The sequence below is a fragment of the Myxocyprinus asiaticus genome, chromosome 45, assembly GCF_019703515.2.
Source record: "Myxocyprinus asiaticus isolate MX2 ecotype Aquarium Trade chromosome 45, UBuf_Myxa_2, whole genome shotgun sequence".
Taxonomy (NCBI): Eukaryota; Metazoa; Chordata; class Actinopteri; order Cypriniformes; family Catostomidae; genus Myxocyprinus; species Myxocyprinus asiaticus.
Window position 1 is genome coordinate 6762231 of NC_059388.1, and position 19257 is coordinate 6781487.

General features: G+C 41.1%; 1 protein-coding gene across 6 annotated transcripts in view; it reads right to left on the minus strand.

Annotated features, from left to right (window-relative positions):
- Positions 1-19257, minus strand: part of LOC127434877 (laminin subunit beta-1-like) — a 102977-nt gene that overhangs the window by 72027 nt on the left and 11693 nt on the right. For all 6 annotated transcript variants that reach the window (XM_051687918.1, XM_051687915.1, XM_051687914.1 and 3 more), the window contains exons 3-8: positions 13905-14040; positions 7369-7442; positions 7027-7215; positions 6841-6904; positions 2228-2427; positions 2035-2155 (exon numbers count right to left, since the gene is read on the minus strand). In XM_051687918.1, the coding sequence (XP_051543878.1) occupies positions 2035-2155; positions 2228-2427; positions 6841-6904; positions 7027-7215; positions 7369-7442; positions 13905-14040 (784 nt within the window). The remainder of the gene's footprint in view (positions 1-2034; positions 2156-2227; positions 2428-6840; positions 6905-7026; positions 7216-7368; positions 7443-13904; positions 14041-19257) is intronic.

Sequence of the window (19257 nt, forward strand, 5' to 3'; positions counted from 1 at the left end):
AAATTGTTTTTTGTAGCTGCAAAGTACCTAACTATTATATTTTCTTTCACACTAACAAAAGCATAACTATTTCAATTTATATGCATAAAACACACTATAATCACTTCATATAGTTACATACTAAATTATTAAATAAAAACATACCATAGGATCAGTTTTAGGGCCTCTGCTTTTCTCCTAATATATGCTTCCCCTGGGAGATATTATGAGGAATCATGGAATAAGTTTCCACTGTTATGCAGATGATACCCAACTTTATATTTCTTCGAAACTGATGAAATTTCACAATTCTCCAAATTAGCAGAGTGTATCAATGAAATCAAAGATTGGCTGGCCATAAATTTCCTTCTACTCAATTCTGACAAAACAGTTACTTGTTATTGGACCAAAAACCTCTAAAAATAAGCCACTAAAATATAATTTGACTCTCGATGGATGTACTGTTACATAGTCTTCAACAGCGAAGAACTTAGGTGTTATATTTGATCCCAATATGTCATTTGAAAATCAAATTACCAATGTTTGTAGAACAGCATTCTTCTACCTAAGAAATATTGCTAAGTTGTGACACATGTTCTCTGTTGCTGATGCCGAAAAACTAATTCATGTGTTCATCAGCAATTATGATGGACCTCAGAGGATGAACTGATGCCAACTCCCACCATAAGACATGGGATACTTCATATGCCATTGCCTGAACCTTGGACATACCTCAACGAAATTACCAGCCGGTTGAACTGCGAAGCACCTCACTGATCTCTGCCTGCATCACCTTGGTCTAATGATGGACTACACTCTTAAAATGGAATACATAGACTATCAATAAAATGCCAACAAAAGCCTTCATCAGCCAACTAACAAAGGAAAATGCATCTGTATGAACTTCTGCAGTTAATCCAGGATGAACTTCAAAGACATTAGTCATTAAACTTACAGTTCTTACAAAAACTTTGTTTAAACACTGGCCCTTAACACTTACTTAATTTACTCATTTTAAACCATGACTTGTACTGCACACAAATAACTAATATTGGCATTATAATCATGCAGTTTAGCCAGGGGGGAACTGGCACCCACAGTAAGTCTGGTTTCTCCCAAGATTATTTTTCTCCATTAACCAATATCTTATGGAGTTTTGTGTTCCTTGCCACAGTTGCCTTCGGCTTGCTCACTGGGTTTCTAAATACAATTATTATTTAATTACTTATTTTTATACACACTTGATCATATTTAATCAATAACTACACAATGATGACTCTAAGACTTTATAGATATTATGGTTTCATTTTCTGTTAAAGCATGATTTTCTGTAAAGCTGCTTTGAAACGATGTGTGTTGTGAAAGGTGCAATACAAATAAAAATTACTTGACTTGACTTAAATTATTTTTCCCTGCCAATGTGGCCTTGTTGAAGTTGTTCACATTGATGAAAACTTTTGAATACAAACTTGTATTTTTTTCTTTTTAAGAATAACACTGATAAATCATCCACAATAAAACAAGGGGAACGTATAAATGCATTGTAAAAAATATAATAATTTTTGTCTTTTTTTTCCAGTAAGCATTTCTAAACATCCTTAAAACAAGATACATTTATGCAAAATCAAAACTGTGTAAGATAATAAGACTTGTTTTGAGGAAAGTTTCTTGAATTTAAGTAAAAAAAAATTACCCCTTTTGAAAAAAAAATTTTCTTCTTGTTTTTAAGCATAACCCTCACTAAATCTTTTTAGATTTATGCTTAAAACAACAACAACAGTAATAATAATAATAAAAATTATAAACAATTTGCCAATTGGTAAGTAAACTTTGTTAAGTAAACAATTCAAGAAATATTCTCTGAAAATAGGTCTTAATATCTTCTGCAATTTTGCATCTCAAAGTAAATTGAATGTTTTTCAAGGTAAACAAGACAAAAACAGTTTTTTTCAAATTATATATTTTCTGCAGTGTAGGGTCAATTGTTATTTCATGGTATCTTGAAATAAAATTCACTGATAATATGTGTTTGAGCTGCATGTGTGTTTGTCGTACTCTTGCATGCGTTTGTGTTGCGGCCCTCTGCTGGTCTCCAGGGCAGATCTTGGTAAAATTCCTCACACTCCTCACAGTTCAGTCCAGTAGTGTGGTGATTACACATACAATGACCATGAACCTGCACACACACACATAAAGGTGAGATGTGAAGGTGAAGCTGGTTTTATTGTTAATGTTGTTGTTTACTCACCATGCCCTCGACTCCAGAATCACTGCAGACTGGTGCACACTTGGAGGCGTGGCCATAGCAGAAACAGTTGCCTCGGACAACCATGTCATAAAGAGAATAATAATATTTCTGTCTCACTTCCTCTCGATCATCAAACAGATCATCACCTAGAGTGTGTAACTTCTCCATCCGAATGCGCAGGTTTGTGATCTTTAGTAAGTCTAAACACACACACAAAAAGCAGTCATATTTACTAAATAATGATGATCAGTAATTGACACTAAAAATTGAAAAAAATAAATAAAATGTAATTATTAAAAAAGTTAATCAAGGACAGTCACGTAACGCCATGTGAGGACTGGACGTGTGAACGGCGGGCTCTGCGCACTTTGCTAGTTTGAACACTTTTCATGACATAAACTGGTGAGATTCGATACACTCTGTTCCATAACTGTTCTTGGAGGACAATATGTCAAAGAATTTAAAATCCTCGGGCTCTGGAGACATTAAAAGACACTCACGTGCTCAAGCTGACACCTCCGAGCAGGCCCCGAGCCTGGGAGTCGATTTAGTCAGAGAGATGGGGGAAATGCGGCGAGAGATGTTGAACATGTTGGCAATGCTGACGAAGGTCGATGCTGACTTGGAGGATCTTGCTGTGATACGTCAATCAATCACTGCCATGGAGACAAAATTCTCTGAGGTGGTTACAAGAGTGGGGGATGTTGAGAAACGGATCTATTATCTGGAGTCATTGGAGAGGGAATTATCTGATAATCCGCTAGCGATCAAGGTGGATTTGGAGCATGTCTGGGAGAAGTTGGAAGACATGGAGAACCGTAGCCTGCGGAATAACGTCCGTATTGTCGGAATTCCTGAGGCCAAAGAGGGTCAGGATATGGTGAAATTCCTGGACAGGCTCTTTCCGAATCTGCTTGACATAACAGGCCATAAGCTGGAAATCGAGCGAGCTCACAGGGTCCCTTCTTGGCAAGCTGTGGAGGGAAGCAGGCCCCGATCAATTCTGGCCAAATTTCTGAGATCATCCGATAAAGATCTTGTGTTATGCGAGGAGTAAAGGAAGGCTTTCTTGGAAAAACCACAACATTTTCTTGATCCCAGACTTTGCGAATTCGACAAGAGACAAACGTGATCGATTCAATGAATGCAAGAAACTTTTACATCAATGAAAGGTCGCTTTTGCACTGATATTACTGGCCAAATTGAGAATAGATGCTAAGGATGGCCTTAAAACATTCACATGCCCACAGCAAGCAATGTCCTTCATAAAGTCAATGGAGTGAGTAAGTCATCTTTTTGTAGAATAACACACCTTCAAGGACAGTTTTATGGATGAATCTACATGCTATCTGTGCTTATTCCTCCTGTTGGCTGGAGTTTGTTCTTTTGCTGTGTAATTCTGTCTCACAAAATTTGTATAGAAACACTGGAATTGAGCAATCCGACGGCAAAGTTGTCGCGGGGATTCTCGTAGGTGTACTGTTTGAGTTTAGAGAGATGGACGCCAGTTGGCACTGTCATGCACGGGGTTAATGCATACGTTTGTCTTTTTTCTGTTTGTTTGGTTCTGGGGGAAGTTCAGGGTTTGATTGTTGCACTAATGTTAGAATGTGGTCTTTATAATTTAGTTTTTGACACACAATCTATTTTTTCTTATATGTCAAAATGTCAAATGTTAATATGAGTAATTATAATAATTGTTTGAATAATTGAATAATAATATGAATAATTGTTTCTCTCCACATGGAATGTGAATGAGTTGGGGCACCTCATAAAAAGAAGGAAGGCTATTTCTCTTCTTAAATATGATATAGTGTTTCTTCAAGAAACGGACCTTTCCCTGTGGAAAGCTGAAAAATTTGGAAAGATATGGGGTGGACATATTTTCTTTAGTGCTGGCTCAAGTAAGAGCAGGGGAGTCATTACGCTGATAAGTAAACATCTACAATTCAAATGCCTCAAACAGATTAAAGACAAATTAGGAAGAGTCATTATTGTTTTTGCTGAGATTCAGGGGCAAAGTCTTATTTTGGCTAAGATTTATGCACCTAACATTGATGATCAGGGTTTTTTTTATAGATCATGATATAATATTGGGAGGAAACTTTAATCTTTTGATGGACTCAGTCCTTGATCATGATGACCTCAGAGAATTGACCCGACTGAAATACAGATATAATACTATTTTGTTGCGGAAGGTGGAGTTTTAGTTATTTAGGGTAAGACAGTCATATTTTGAGTTGGGGGACAAAGCAGGGAAGATTTTGGCTAGATATATAAAGTAGAGAGAGTCTTTTTCTACCATTCCCTCAGTGAAATCTGCTGGTGGTGAAATATTTACCTCGTCCATTAATATTAATAATGCCTTTAAAGAATTCTATCTTGATCTTTATAGTTCCACATCTTCATCTACTGATGAAGATATTAGAAACTTTGTGGAAACTTTAGAACTCCCTAAACTGACGACTGAGCAAAAAATTCTCTTGATTCTAAAATAAACTTGGAGGAGCTTGACGAGATAATTAAGGCCTTGCCTTCAGGCAAGACTCTGGGGCCAGATGGTTTTGCCGCTGAATTTTTTAGATCCTATGCTACAGAACTGGCTCCACTTTTGTTAGAAGTTTATACGGAATCATTAAAGAATGGAAAGCTTCCGCCAACCATGACACAAGCCCGGATCAGTCTGACTCTTAAAAAGGACAAAGATACAAGCAAGTGTAAGAGTTACCGTCCAATTTCCCTGATCCAGCTAGACGTTAAAATTTGTCAGACATTTTGGCTAACCGATTAAACTATGACATCTCTTATACATACAGATCAGGTGGGGTTTATTCAGGGCCGCAGCTCTACTGATAACATTAGGTGTTTCATCAATATTATGTGGTCAGTGGCGAATGACCAGACTCCGGTCGCTGCTATCTCACTTGACGCTGAAAAGGCGTTTGATATGGTAGAATGGGATTATCTTTTTAAGATTTTGGAAATGTACGGGTTCAGGAATACTTTTATTGAATGGATTAAGTTACTTTATAGACACCCGGTAGCAGCAGTACAAACAAATGGATTAATTTCAGATTATTTTACTTTGGATAGGGGCACCCGGCAGGGTTGCCCTCTTTCCCCATTATTGTTCTGTCTTGCCCTGGAACCATTAGCAGCCGTGATAAGAAAGGAGGATAATTTTCCAGGGGTGATGGTGGGAGGTGTGGCGCATAAGCTTTTGCTTTACGCAGATGATATTTTATTATTTGTTTCTGACCCCACTAGATCTATGTCTTGCCTCCACAGGATTATTAATTCCTTCTCTAAATTCTCAGGTTACAGAGTCTATTGGTCTAAATCCAAAGCTTTGACTCTGACATCGTACTGCCCAGTAACGGCTTTTCAGCTGGGCACCTTCCAGTGGCCCAAACAGGGCATTAAGTATTTGGGAATTTTATTCCCAGCTAATTTGTGTTATTTAGTTAGAGTTAATTTTGACCCTTTAATAAAAAGGTTTTTGAGTGATGTGAGTAGGTGGGCTTCATTACATTTATATATGATTGGGAAGGTTAATGTTATTAAAATGAATTGCATTCCAAAATTCAACAACCTGCTATAATCTCTCCCTGTAGATGTCCCCCTCTCTTATTTCAAGCAATTTGATAGCATTGCGAAGTCCTTTATTTGGAATGATAAATGTTCCAGATTACATTTCAACAAATTACATAGGCTGATTGACAAAGGTGGGCTAGGCCTACCCAAGATTTTTTATTTTATTATTATACATTCGGTCTCAGACATTTGGCTCATTGGTCACTTCCACCTGAGAGTGCCCCTCACTGGTTTCGTATTGAACAAGAAGTCCTTGCACCTATTTTGCCATTGCAAAGCCTCTCTATCAAACTAACTGGAGAAGTTAAATCACACCCTGTTATATCACATTTGCACTCGGTATGGACAAAAGTGTCCAGAGTGTTCAATTCAGACATTTATTTAAATGTTGCCTCAAGCATTTGGCTGAACCCTAAATGATGTATTAATAGTCCCCTTTCTGTTGGTCAGAGTGGATTGGGAGGGGGGTTACTACACTCGGTGACCTATATGAGAATGGAATGTTGAGATCTTTTGAAAATTTGTTACAACATTTTAAGATTCCTAGATCCTAGTTCTTTAGGTATTTACAGCTGCGCCACCTGTTCTGTACTATCTGGGGGAGTAGTATACACACCCCTAAAGTGGCAGATACTCTGGAAGTGGTGATTACTGCTTTTGGAAAAGGTCATGAGGCATCGGTGTATTACTCCCTGTTAATTCAGGGTCTGGGGGATGGAGCTTTGTCTTCTCTCAAGAGATTATGGGAGAAAGAGTTATACTTGGTATTGGAGGAGGGAGTGTGGGCTAGGATTCTAAAAAGCATTAAAAAGTTAATCAAATAAGTTAAATAATTAGAAAAGTATTAATTTTTGTAATTAAATATAAACTAAAAAGAAGCTAAAACATTTGAAGCAACATTCTTTTTTTCCTCATTCACTTCTTAAATTTTTGACCCCACAAGATTGACCCACATACACCAACACACAAAGCCTCCTATTGGATGAGAGGGTTGCTGTGGAGGTGTGATAATAACTTACTCTGAATAAATGGACTGTAAGGGTCAGGAATAACAAATGCAGGATCAAGTGCCCTGAAAATCACCTATACACAAGAACAGTGGCAGAGAGTTGATATACTACATACAATTGCTAGAGATTAAGTTTATATAGATTGTATATGTGCACTTATGTTTTCAAAAAATGTGTGTTTATATGTTTATGTACTTCTCCCTCTGTTGACGGATCAATGACAGAATAGCGACTGTCACAAATGACATCATCCACTTTTTTGATTGGCCCTTGAGGGACATGTGGATAGGAGTTTGCGCAGTTGAAAGCGTAGTAACGGTACACCTGCCAGCTTTGCCCAAAATCTGAAGAACGCTCGATCACCATGGCAGCAGGACGAAAGGTCTGTGAAACATAGCAAAAATGTACAATTTACAGATCAGCTTCAGATCCTGACACGAGAAGCACTTCAAATATATCTACACAAATTTTCCACATTCCTCAAGAGTGTGCTCTGGTGAGTGTATGCTCTGTTTCAGTGTATAGTGTTTAGTTCACCTTAAAGGTCATGATGAGGTGTGTGAAGTGGAATTCGGCTTCCAAGTCCAGCTGAATGGTCACATTTTCAACTCCTGATGGAGAGAGATGAAGAAATGAGTGCAGAAAGGTAAAAGAGAGCAGGAGAGATAGATAGTGTAATGACAAAAAGACAATTCTAGAGAAAATTAAAATTATAGACTAAGATTAAAACTGATTTCACAACCATTTAAAAATGAATAATTAGATCTGAATAATAATATTTTTAATAAAAAAATAATATTTTTAATAATTCATATTTTAAAAGAGCAGTAGTATGTTAAAGGTGAAGTGTATAATTTCTGCGGCACAGAATTTTACAAATAATGACTATGAAATGGGTTTCCCAAACACCCCGTCTCACATTGGTCGACCAATTAGAGACCTTCCATAAACTCAAGCCATTGATTGAGCCAATGCTGCTTTGATGTTTAAAAATAAATAAAAATAAATTACATTTATGCATTTGGTAAATGCTTTCATTCAAAGTGACTTACAGTGCACTTATTACAGGGGCAGTCCCCCCGAGCAACCTGGATTTTAAATGCCTTGCTCAAAGACACAGTGGTGGTGGCTATGGGGATTGACAAATACTACTGCTAACAAATACTGTGCTTTAGCCCACTACACCACCACCATAAATAAAATAGTTTATTATACAATGGAACTGTACCATAACTTCCTCTCCAGTCCAAAAAGGTCTGTGAAAACTAAGCAGCAAAAACGTTTGTTCCGAAACTGCTGAATTTCTGATATCATAGACCCAAATTAGCATAGGTTTAGCACTGGGTAAGTTACTCAAAATAGTAATCCACTACAAATTACTAATTATACTAATAATTCTCTAAATATACTAATATACTCTAAAATTGTAATCTGATTACTGACTATACTGATTTCTTAATCTAAAAAGTAATCACATTACTAAAGTTATTTTCTGAAACACTTTTCATAGAAGTTTTTGTTTTTTCACTCAATGAATTTAAAATGTCTATATCAGCTGAGACAGAAACAAAGACTTAATTGATGTTTTAAATGTATTCTACATAAATATTATTTTAGAAATATTGTAACATAATGCACTTAAAAGTAATTAACTTAATTGAAAGTCAGTAATTGTGATCTGATTACAAGAATTTAAAATGTAATGTGCTACAGTATTTTTTGATTAAAAAATAAATTATTCTTTGTAATCAGATCACACCCAACACATGTTACAATGTGCAGGCTTTGCAGAAGAGACTATTATTAAAGGATGGGGTTGTTGGAAGTCTTAAAGGCACCATAGGCAAAAAAAAAAAAAAAAATTATTCTAAGGGTCAGGGTTGTGTTTTTGCTGCAAGACATTTTGACTAACATTATAAGTGGACCTCGTGGGAAAACATTATTTTTGTATTTTTTTTTTACAAAATATACTTGACATCCTGATCTCATTAAAATTATGAGACAGTGGCAACATTGATATTACATGGTTCCTTACATGTATCGCTGCAGTCCCGAGGTGAAATATCCACAGTGTGGAGCTAAAAGATAATTAAAGGTTCTCCCAAACTGATGAGGTTTTTAAGATTAATGCTCGATCGAGTTTAAAAATCAATGAAATCTACTTCCCTACCATAAATATTAAACCTATACCTAACCAAGTGTCATAAAAGCAAATGTGAGATGCAAAACTCAACTACTGAAGCAACAACATCATTTTGTGGTGCTTCTATGCACAGGCATCACTTATGGGTGGGACATGTCCCTACAAATTTTCACCTTGGCCAATTTTGTCCCTACCACTTTTCCAAACAGATTTTGTCAGGTAAAGCTTGCTCTACACTAGCAGACTCAAAACAACTCCTTTCGGCCGAGGGTGTCACACAGACTGTTTTGCTGAGATCTCGCTCTCTTCAGACAGTGGTATGATACACTTTCTGATTAAAAATGGTGGAGGTGTGACAAACATAACTCATCGCAACTATCTCTCTCTGACAAAATAACATGAGTAAAACTGCAACTGCAATAGAGTGATTTGGGGCATTTTCAGATTTGTAGCTTGCTTGATTTTTCCGAAACAGGGGCTAAAATAGTTATAATGTTGCATTTTTTTCATGGTTCGTTTGGCTTTCATAAGGTTAAATTTTAAAATGTACCGAAACTGTAAAATGTCCATCAAGGTTATTTTTATCCGTCATTAGCTGCTTTTTTATTATTTCTGCAGAATGACAGAATCACTATGGATTTTAATCAGCTTTTGTGATGATATGCAGCTGAGTGTGATTAAAAAAAAGTTCAGATCAGCTTGTCATCTTGTCAGTTCTTGTCAGTGACAGATTGAATTTTTCAAACAAAATATTTGTGCCTTTTCAGTGCTTGAAGCCATTAACTCACCAAGGAGTCTCGACAGTCAAGTGATTAACACCTCCCGTGAGAAATGCTAATGGCTGCTCTGTATCCCCCTACCTGGCCAGTGATTATGTTAATGAAGCTAACACCTGAAAATCATTGGAAAAATCAGCTAGTGTAGAGCCAACTTAAGTGTCTAATGCAGAAGTTTCACTGACAGTTCTTAAAGGAATAGTTCACCCAAAAATGAAAATCCTTTCATGATTTACTTACCTTTAAGCCATCCCAGATGTGTATGACTATGCTTCTTCAACAGAACTGAAGTGAAGATTTTTATAAGCACATTTCAGCTCTGTATTTCCATAAAATGTAAGTGAATGGGTGCCATTAGATTGCTGGCTATTTGACAGTCCAAAAGGCAAATTTAGGCAACATAAAAGTAATCCACACGACTCCAGTCGATCAATTAATGTCTTCTGAAGCAAAATCGATAGGTTGGTGAAAGAAATAAATAGATAATCAAAAAGTTTTTAACTTTAAAAAATCACTTTCTGCCAGCAGTCGACGCATCAGTGACATAAGCACGATGGCACGTTCACGCGAGAAGTCGGAAGCGCATGCTTTGTTTACAACAGAGGAACGCACATCACACGAGAGTTTGGTCATTCCAAACAGCAATACAACACTGGCCGGAAGCAACAATTTTAGGTTAAAATGCTTTACATCGGTTTGTTTCAGAAGACATTAATTGATCGACTGGAGTTGTGTGGATTACTTTTATGTTGCCTAAATATGACTTTTGGACTGTCAAATAGCCAGCAGCCTAATGGCACCCGTTTAATTACATTGTATGGATAAAAATGTTCACTTGGGTTCTGCTGAAGAAGGAAAGCCATACACATCTTGGATGACTTAAAGGTGAGTCAATCATTTTCATTTTTGGGTGAACTGTTCCTTTAAGCAGGAGTTTCCATTACGTTTGTGTGTTATAATAAGTGGAAGTCCGGTGCTGGAATGTGTTATTTTGAATGTTACGATGAGTCGTTGCGGCTGTTATAAGTGATGTTGAGTGACAGATGACAGCAGCAATGTTTAAGATTACAGTAAAATATTATTTAAAATTTTTAGTGCATAACCTAATTAATAGTCATGAGTTTTGTAATGTCACAACCAGCTCCTCCTGACCCCTCCCCCCACACCCCACAAAACTGTCTCAACCACTTTTTAAAACAAAGTGACACTCTTGCTTCTATGACACTTGTCAACTCGCATGCTCTTCTGGACTCGTACCCTGGTCCTTTGCATCGCAAGTGCAATGCTATAAGTGATCAAAAAAAAAAGTAAAAAAATGTGAAATGCAGGAAACTACTGCCACTGGACCAAAATTATTATCAAAGTTAATTTACTGTCATTTAAAGCTGCACTACGTAAGATTTTTTGGTTAAAAATGATCAAATTGCCATTATTGATTGAGTACATAACCAGTCAGTGTTCAAAACAATGTCCTTACCTCGCAGCAGTCTGGACGGATGTATATCTGTTATCCATATGGTGAAGCTGTTTACCTGCTATAATGCTTGGATATGTTATCTGGTAGGGTTGTTGAAGCTTATATCGCTTGTCATGCTTGTATGAATCGAACATTACTCGTGTGTTAACCGATCGCAATATATCTACATTGTTGGGAAGTTACATGTTTGTTTGAAATCTGTGACATGTTTACTAATATTTATGACTTCTGAAATTGACTTCTTGTAACTGTTATATTACATATTTAAGCATATTATTTTCATGTTTAATAAAGTATATTTTATCCCCATCATTATTGAATCCTTGTTTTATGTTTTAGATTATTGTGTGCATGGCATAGACATACTATTTTAGTATTATGTTTCACTTGCATTATAAACGGAGTCTGTACAATATAATATAAAAATAATAGTCTTCTACTGAAGTCGTATCAGCCATATCACGAGTTTCACAGATAAAACACTTGAATAATCATTTTAAAATATACTGATGGTGATTGAGGAGATCGAGTCCCCTATTCTCTATGTAAAAGTGCTTTGAGTGTAGTGTCAGAAAAAAAAATTCATTCATTCAAAAAAAACAGTTTTTTTTATTTTTTATCTTCATTAAAGCAACTAATACATTAGTTTAAAATGTTTAATTGTATAACATATCAACATGAAAATAGCACGTTATGACTCCGGCTCTGAATATTTCTGAGTCGTGATCACACACATGTGATGTCCAGGTAAGCTCAAATCATGAGATTCATCCGCCAGAAGAGTAATGCCGAAACACGACTGATGTAAAGTGTTCTTCTGCAAATTGCTTGACATTTCAATTTTCAACCACAGATGTCGCTAGAGAGCACAAATTTACGTAGTGCAGCTTTAAACTATCAAATTTCAACATACTTGTAACAATATGGAAACCGTTTTTGTAAATTTCTACTGCATGCACTCTCAGGGAGATAGGGTGTAACAAACAGAAACACAATGCCAAATAAAGCATCCAAACTCATACATTCCTAGAATTGGTGATGCCGTGCCACACCCGTGGAGTCAGTCTGTAAGCATGACTGCTGTGGTGGCTGGTCACCAGGGAGAGAGCGGGCCAGCTGTTTCCCACGCCCAGTGGCTGCACCCATCCCAACTCTCATTTTCTCATTCCCACTACTTCCTGTCTGTTCATCCTCAGAGTTAAACCATTTCTTTCCATTATTTTTCCTTCATCCCCTCTCTCTATCTCTATACAAGTTTTCCCACAAGAAAGTGTGTACTTCCAAATTATTTGTGGACTGATGACATGAGAATTGATGTGTTTCTTATAAACAAACCGTAGAGTTGAAAAAGTTCATTTGTGAAAATACTTCTATGTTGCCATTTTTCCATACTTGCATTACAGTTTTTTGCAGGACTAATTACTTTTTATTAGAAACATGACAATTTGAGTTATAAGCTGAACTGACAAATGAATATGAATTTCGAATTTCTTAGTATTTGGCATGCACTCAAGCTGTCAAGGATTCCACACGTTTTTGCAAAACCTGATGATTCATATTATCCAGCTTGATTTGAGAATGTTCCAAAGATCATCTAGTGTGCTTCAATGGAGGCAAATACATTTTTCTCAGTGTGGACTTTTAAACCTCACTGTATTTCATCAGGTTTCAGAACCAGTGTTGGGTGTAAAGTGATTACAAAGCAATAAGTTACTGTAATCTAATTACTTTTTCCTTAAAAGTAATGTAAAAAATAAATTTATATTCTTGTAAATTAGATTAGTTATGGACATTCATTTAAGCTACAATTACTTTCCTTGAGTTACACATATTATTAAAATAATATTATTTTGTGGATTATTTGTTATTTGAGTTTTTGTGAGAGCTAAAGGGCATGCATCCCATAATGAGTCCTTTTCAGAAAGAAACCTGTGTTGTTGAGTGTATGATTTGTGTACGTCAATGGACTAGAAAGAAATATAGACAGTATCTTGAATTTGCTGAGCTGATAAACAAAAACTGTTCTGTGAAAAGTGTTAGTAGGGTTTTTTAGAAAGTTACTTGAAAGTAAGAGTAATAAACAATGTGAATACTTTTTCAAGAAGTAATCGGCAATTTAATTTTATTATAATTTTAGAAGTAATTATTAATCTCTAATGGATTACCTTTTTGAGTAACACTATTCATAACATTTGAGTGATTATAATGTCGAAGCCCAGATCAAAATTTTAATTGCCGTTCTCATAGTGACATTTCATGTAAGTCTCTGAACATTTTTTTCTGATATAACAATTTATGGCATACAGTAAGAGTATATAAGAGCTATAAAATTAATGTGATGATTTGGTCTTGGAAGAATTTGATAAGAAATATTTACATTTATATTAAGATCTCAGATGGGATTATATTTATTGCAGATGGGATTGCAGTAAATCTGTGCACATTTTGAGATGTTGAGATCTCTTCTGAAACTTTAGAGGAGATATAGATTACTGGGATCTTTTTCTCAGGATAAAACACAAACAGGAGACTGAAGCAAAAGTATCCATTTGATCACCACATCATTACTGTCTAGGAGAAACATTTTAGATATTAAAAAGATCTAATTTGTGATTGTTCTCTCCTATAGGAGTTTGATTTGCATGTGTATTTTGACTTGGTTCACACACACTCTTACCGTTCTGGGACTGCCACCAGGTTTTGAGACGGTTGGGAGCGAAGTTTGTCACCACATTCTCAATGGTATGGCTAATGGGATTGGTGAACTCATTGTACATCTTTCGGGAATCGCATTTAAAACATTCCTTCTCACCCTGACGATGGACAGAGAGAGAAATGCAGATGTTAGTGGACTGTGTGAAAGACATGGCATATTCATGTGGACAGCAGGACTCCAGATGTTCTGGATGTGCACCCGTTTGTAGTCACCTTCTCGTCCACATATGAATACTATCTCTCTCTCTCTCTCTCTCTCTCTCTCACACACACACACACAAACACACACACACCCACACACTTACTGTATACTGACATATTATGTGAGTTATTTTAGCCAAATAAATAAACTTGCCCATATACTATAAAACTGTAAACTATGCAAAACAAATTGAACTATGGTCTGGATATTTATGGAGCCCCTTAGAGGACAAGGAGGGAATTTTCTAAAATAGTTTTGCATTCTCTCGCAATAGCTGCCGTTTTCTCGCAATACGCTTTGCACACAATACGCTTTTTGTGTCCTTCACAAAAAGTTTTTTGCATTCCCTCACAATAGTTTGTGTTCCCTTACAAATTTTTTTGTGTTCCCTCACAAAAATTTTGTGTTCTCTAGCAAGAGTTTGCGTTCCCTCACAATGAGTTTTGAGTTCCAATGCAATAGTTTTCGTTACCTCATAAAAAGTTTTGCTTTCATTCGCAACAGTTTGTGTTCCCTCGCAATTAGTTTTGCATTCCCTCACAAAGTTTTGCATTCCCTCTCGATTGTTTGCATACCCTCGTAAAGTTGCAATAGTTGTGTTCCTCACAAAAAGTTTTGTGTTCCCTCACAATAGTTTGTGTTTCCTTTGCAATTAGTTTTGCATTGCCTCACAGTACTTTGCATTCCCTCACAAAAAGTTTTGCGTTCCCTCACAATACTTTGTGTTCCTTTGCAATTAGTTCCCTATCTGTCACTCACTCGACATTGGTGTCGATGTAGTGACACTAGGGGTCACTCTTGGGAGCCCGAGACACCTCTGGTCTTTGATAAAAGGCCAATGAAAATTGGCGAGTGGTATTTGCATGCCACTCCCCCGAACATACGGGTATAAAAGGAGCTGGTATGCAATCACTCATTCAGATTTTCTCTTCGGAGCCGAACGGTCATGCTCACTGAGCTGAATACTACTGTTCATTCACCTCTGCTGGATCTGACGGCGCATTTCAGCGGCTTCTCCCTCCTCTGCACTGGTACACTGAGAATGCCCCTGGGCGCTTCGGCAGAAAAACTAGAGAGTATATTTTCTGAAAGAGCATTTTTCCCCTCTAAAAGAGTATATATTTCTCTAAAAGAGCGCAAACACGGAACGTCTTTTTAAAGACGTGTCTTTTTAAAGATGCTTTTCCGATTATGTGTTATTCCTGGTTGTGCTCGTTATCTCTCACCTTCTAACGGTCACAGTCTTTTGTATCTGGGCACTGCTCACGTGGAGACAGCGTTCGTGGATGGTCCTGTTCTCATTGCGAGAATATGTCCATGGCAACGTGCGGTCGCGGCTCGCCTTCGTAAAAAAGCGAGCCACCCCAGGGGCTCCCGCCTCGGTCCTTTTACCCACGGGTTTGAGGCCAGCGTGGCTAGCACTGGGGGCGATTTGGGGACCCCAATGGGACCGCCTCCGCCGGGTATCCCCCTGCGGACCTCCCATTCCCCAGCACGCTCGTCTGCTCCGATCGGGCTTCCGGGTTAGTCCGCCGGCTCGTCTCACAGCGAGTTCGACCTCTTATTCGGAGCCCGCGAAAGTGATGAGCTCTCGAGCGCAGCATCGGAGAGCGGGCTCGTCCAGTCGGAAGCCTCAGCTGGGCTCCTCCCTTCGGGGTCGATCACCCAGTCACAGGCTGACGCGGAGATGACGACATGCTTTCCCGGGCAGCCACGAGCGTCGGTTAGAGTGGGTTCCACCGCTCTTCCCTGAACCCTCGCGGCTCGGTGATTGGTTCCTGGGCTCGTAGCGCCGCTAAAAGCCACGCCCTGCCCCGGTTCCTTTCTTCCCAGAAGTGCATGAAATGCTAGCAAGGTCACGGGAGACACTTTTTACTGCCCGGTCCCGATCTTTTCAGCTTCCCCGCCCTCACTACCCTCGATGGCGGGGCGGCCAAGGGCTATTCGGCAATCCCCTGGTGGATAAAGGCGCTCCTGGTGCACCTATGCCCGCAGAGCGCCGCCACCTGGTGTGGGTGCCCAAAGCCCCCGTCCAAGGCCTGTAGGTTTACCTCGTCTCTGACGGCCAAGGCCTATGGTGCCGCTGGACAAGCCGCCTCCGCCCTGCACGCCATGGCTCTCCTGCAAGTCCGCCAAGGCACTAAAGGATCTGCACGAGGGTAGTTCCGCCCAGGATTGATGCAGGAACTGCGCTCGGCGACCGACCTCGCTCTCCGAGCGACAGAGGTCACGGCGCGGTCTCTCGGGCAGACGATGGCCACACTAGTGGTCCAGGAGCGCCACCTTTGGCTCAACCTGGTCGAGATGGGTGAGGCCGACAAGACACGATTCCTTGCTGCCCCCATTTCCCAGGCGGGCCTATTCAGCGACACCGTCGAGGACTTTGCCTAGCAGTTCTCGATGGTAGAGCAGTAGATGGATGCTAGCTGGCATATCCTGCCCTGTTGCGGCTCAAGATCCCGCACCCCGTCTACTCATCACCAAGGGCCCCCCCGGCATGGAGCCCACCACAGGAAGCAGACGCCACCCAACTCACGGCTGCCCAGAACCCGTGAAAGGCTTCAAAGCGCCCTTGAGACGGATGACCCAGGGACAATGAAACCTGCTGCTCTGGAGCTGGTAAGCAGATCTCCATCTTTTTGTTACCTTTTGCATTTAATTGCGCTGCATGCCTAAGTGGCTGCAGTACTCAAGAGTTCAGCAAGAGTGGTTTCCTTGTTCCCTGGGTCACGTATCCGGTGTGTACGGCTGTCATCACGACCACCGTCCACCACTCCATTTGGCAGGTTGGCGCTCCAGCGGCAGTCTCCCGCCCCTGAGCGCCCAGCTGTGGCACAAATCCACCCCGATGTGACAGTCTCCACGGGTCACGAGGACAGGCCTCTTCCTCCCCCATCCCAGGCTGTCCCGGGGGTGGTCACAAGGAGCCAGGTAAGTGCTTCGATGTCCTTAGACTCAGCACGGCCACGACATGGTGTGGCACCTCGAGCTCCGCCCCGCCGCGAGGCCCCACCTGCCGGTACATCCGATGATGATGTCCCTTTTGTCCCCCTTGCGCGGAACTTGGATGCATGGCTTGTGCTTTCCAATCCGTCATGAGGGCTGGTCCGGACCGTCCGACTCGGCTGCGTGATTCACTTCGCCGGGCATCCGCCCAGGTTCAGCGGTGTCCACTTCACCTTGGTGAAAGACGAAAATGCTGCTACCTTGCGTGGAGATCGCTACCCTCCTACGGAAGGATGCGATAGAACCTGTCCCTCCAGCCGAGATGAAGAAAGGGTTTTATAGCCCCTACTTCATCGTACTGAAAAAAGGTTGCGGCCAATCTTGGACCTGCGAGTACTGAACCGGGCTTTACACAGACTCCCGTTCAAGATGCTGATGCAAAGACGCATTCTAGCGAGCGTCCGGCATCAAGATTGGTTCGCGGCGGTAGACCTGAAGGATGCGTACTTTCACGTCTCGATCCTTCCTCGACACAGACCCTTCCTGCGGTTCGCGTTCGAGGGTCAGGCGTATCAGTACAAAGTCCTCCCTTTCGGCCTGTCCCTGTCTCCTCGCATCTTTACAAAGATCGCAGAGGCTGCCCTTGCCCCGTTAAGGGAGGTGGGCATTCACATTCTCAACTATCTCGAGACGTGTTATGCGCACAGGGACCTGGTGCTCTCACACCTCAGCCGACTAGGGCTTCGGGTCAACTGGGAAAAGAGCAAGCTCCTCCTGGTTCAGAGCATCTCTTTTCTCGGTTTGGAGTTGGACTCAGTCTCCTTGACGGTGCGCCTTACGAACGAGCGTGCCCAGTCGATACTGGCCTGTTTGAAGGCTATCAAACAGAAAACAGCGGTTCCACTGAAACTTTTTCAGAGGCTCCTGGGGCATATGGCATCCTCGGTGGTGGCCACCCTGCTCCAGTTGATGCATATGAGGCCGCTTCAGCACTGGCTCCAGACTCGAGTCCCGAGATGGGCATAGCGCCACGGGACACACCGCGTGGCCATTACGTCGGTCTGTCACCGACTTTTCAGCCCTTGGACCGACCTCTCGTTTCTACAAGCAGGTGTTCCCTTAGAACTGGTCTCCAGGCGCGTCGTGGTCACGACAGTTGCCTCCAAAATAGGCTTGGGCGCTGTTTGCAATGGGCACGCATCCGCCGGCCTCTGGACGGGTCCACGACTGCATTGGCATATCAACTGCCTTGAGTTACTGGCAATTCTGCTCACCCTGCGGAGGTTTCAGCCATTGATCCAGGGCAAGCACGTGTTAGTTCAGACAGACAACACGTCAATGGTAGCATATGTCAACCGCCAAGGTGGTTTGCGCTCTCGTTGTATGTCACAACTCGCCTGCCGTCTCCTCCTCTGGAGTCAGCAGCACCTCAAGTCGCTGCAAGCCACTCACATCCCGGGCAACCTCAACACTACGGTGGACGCGCCGTCACAACAGGTTACCCTCAGGGGAGAGTGGAGACTCCACCTGCAGGTGGTCCAGCTGATTTGGAGTCGATTCAACAGGCACAGGTGCACCTGTTTGCCTCCCAAGAATCCTCCCCACTGCCCGCCTCGGCATAGATGCGCTGGCACACAGCTGGCCCCCTGGCATTCGCAAATATGTGTTTCCCCCAGTGAGCCTGCTTGCACAGACCCTGTGCAATGTCAGGGAGGATGAGGAGCAGGTCGTCCTGGTAGCACCCTACTGGCCTGCCCAGACGTGGTGCTCGGACCTCATGCTCCTCGTGACAGCTCCTCCCTGGCAAATTCCCCTGAGGAAGGACCTTCTTTCTCAGGGAAGGGGCACCATCCGGCACCCACGCCCAGACCTCTGGAATCTCCATGCCTGGCCCCTGGATGGGACGCAGAAGATCTAAGCTGTCTCCCACCTGCGATGGTAGACACGATCACTCAGGCTAGGGCTCCCTCTACGAGGCGCCTGTATGCCTTTAAGTGGTGTCTGTTCGCTAAGTGGTGTTCTTCCCGTCGGGAAGACCCCCAGAGATGCGCAGTCAGATCAGTGCTTTCCTTCCTGCAAGAGAGGTTGGAAGGGAGGCTGTCCCCTTCCACCTTGAAGGTGTACGTTGCTGCCATAGCAGCACACCACGACGCAGTCGACAGTAAGT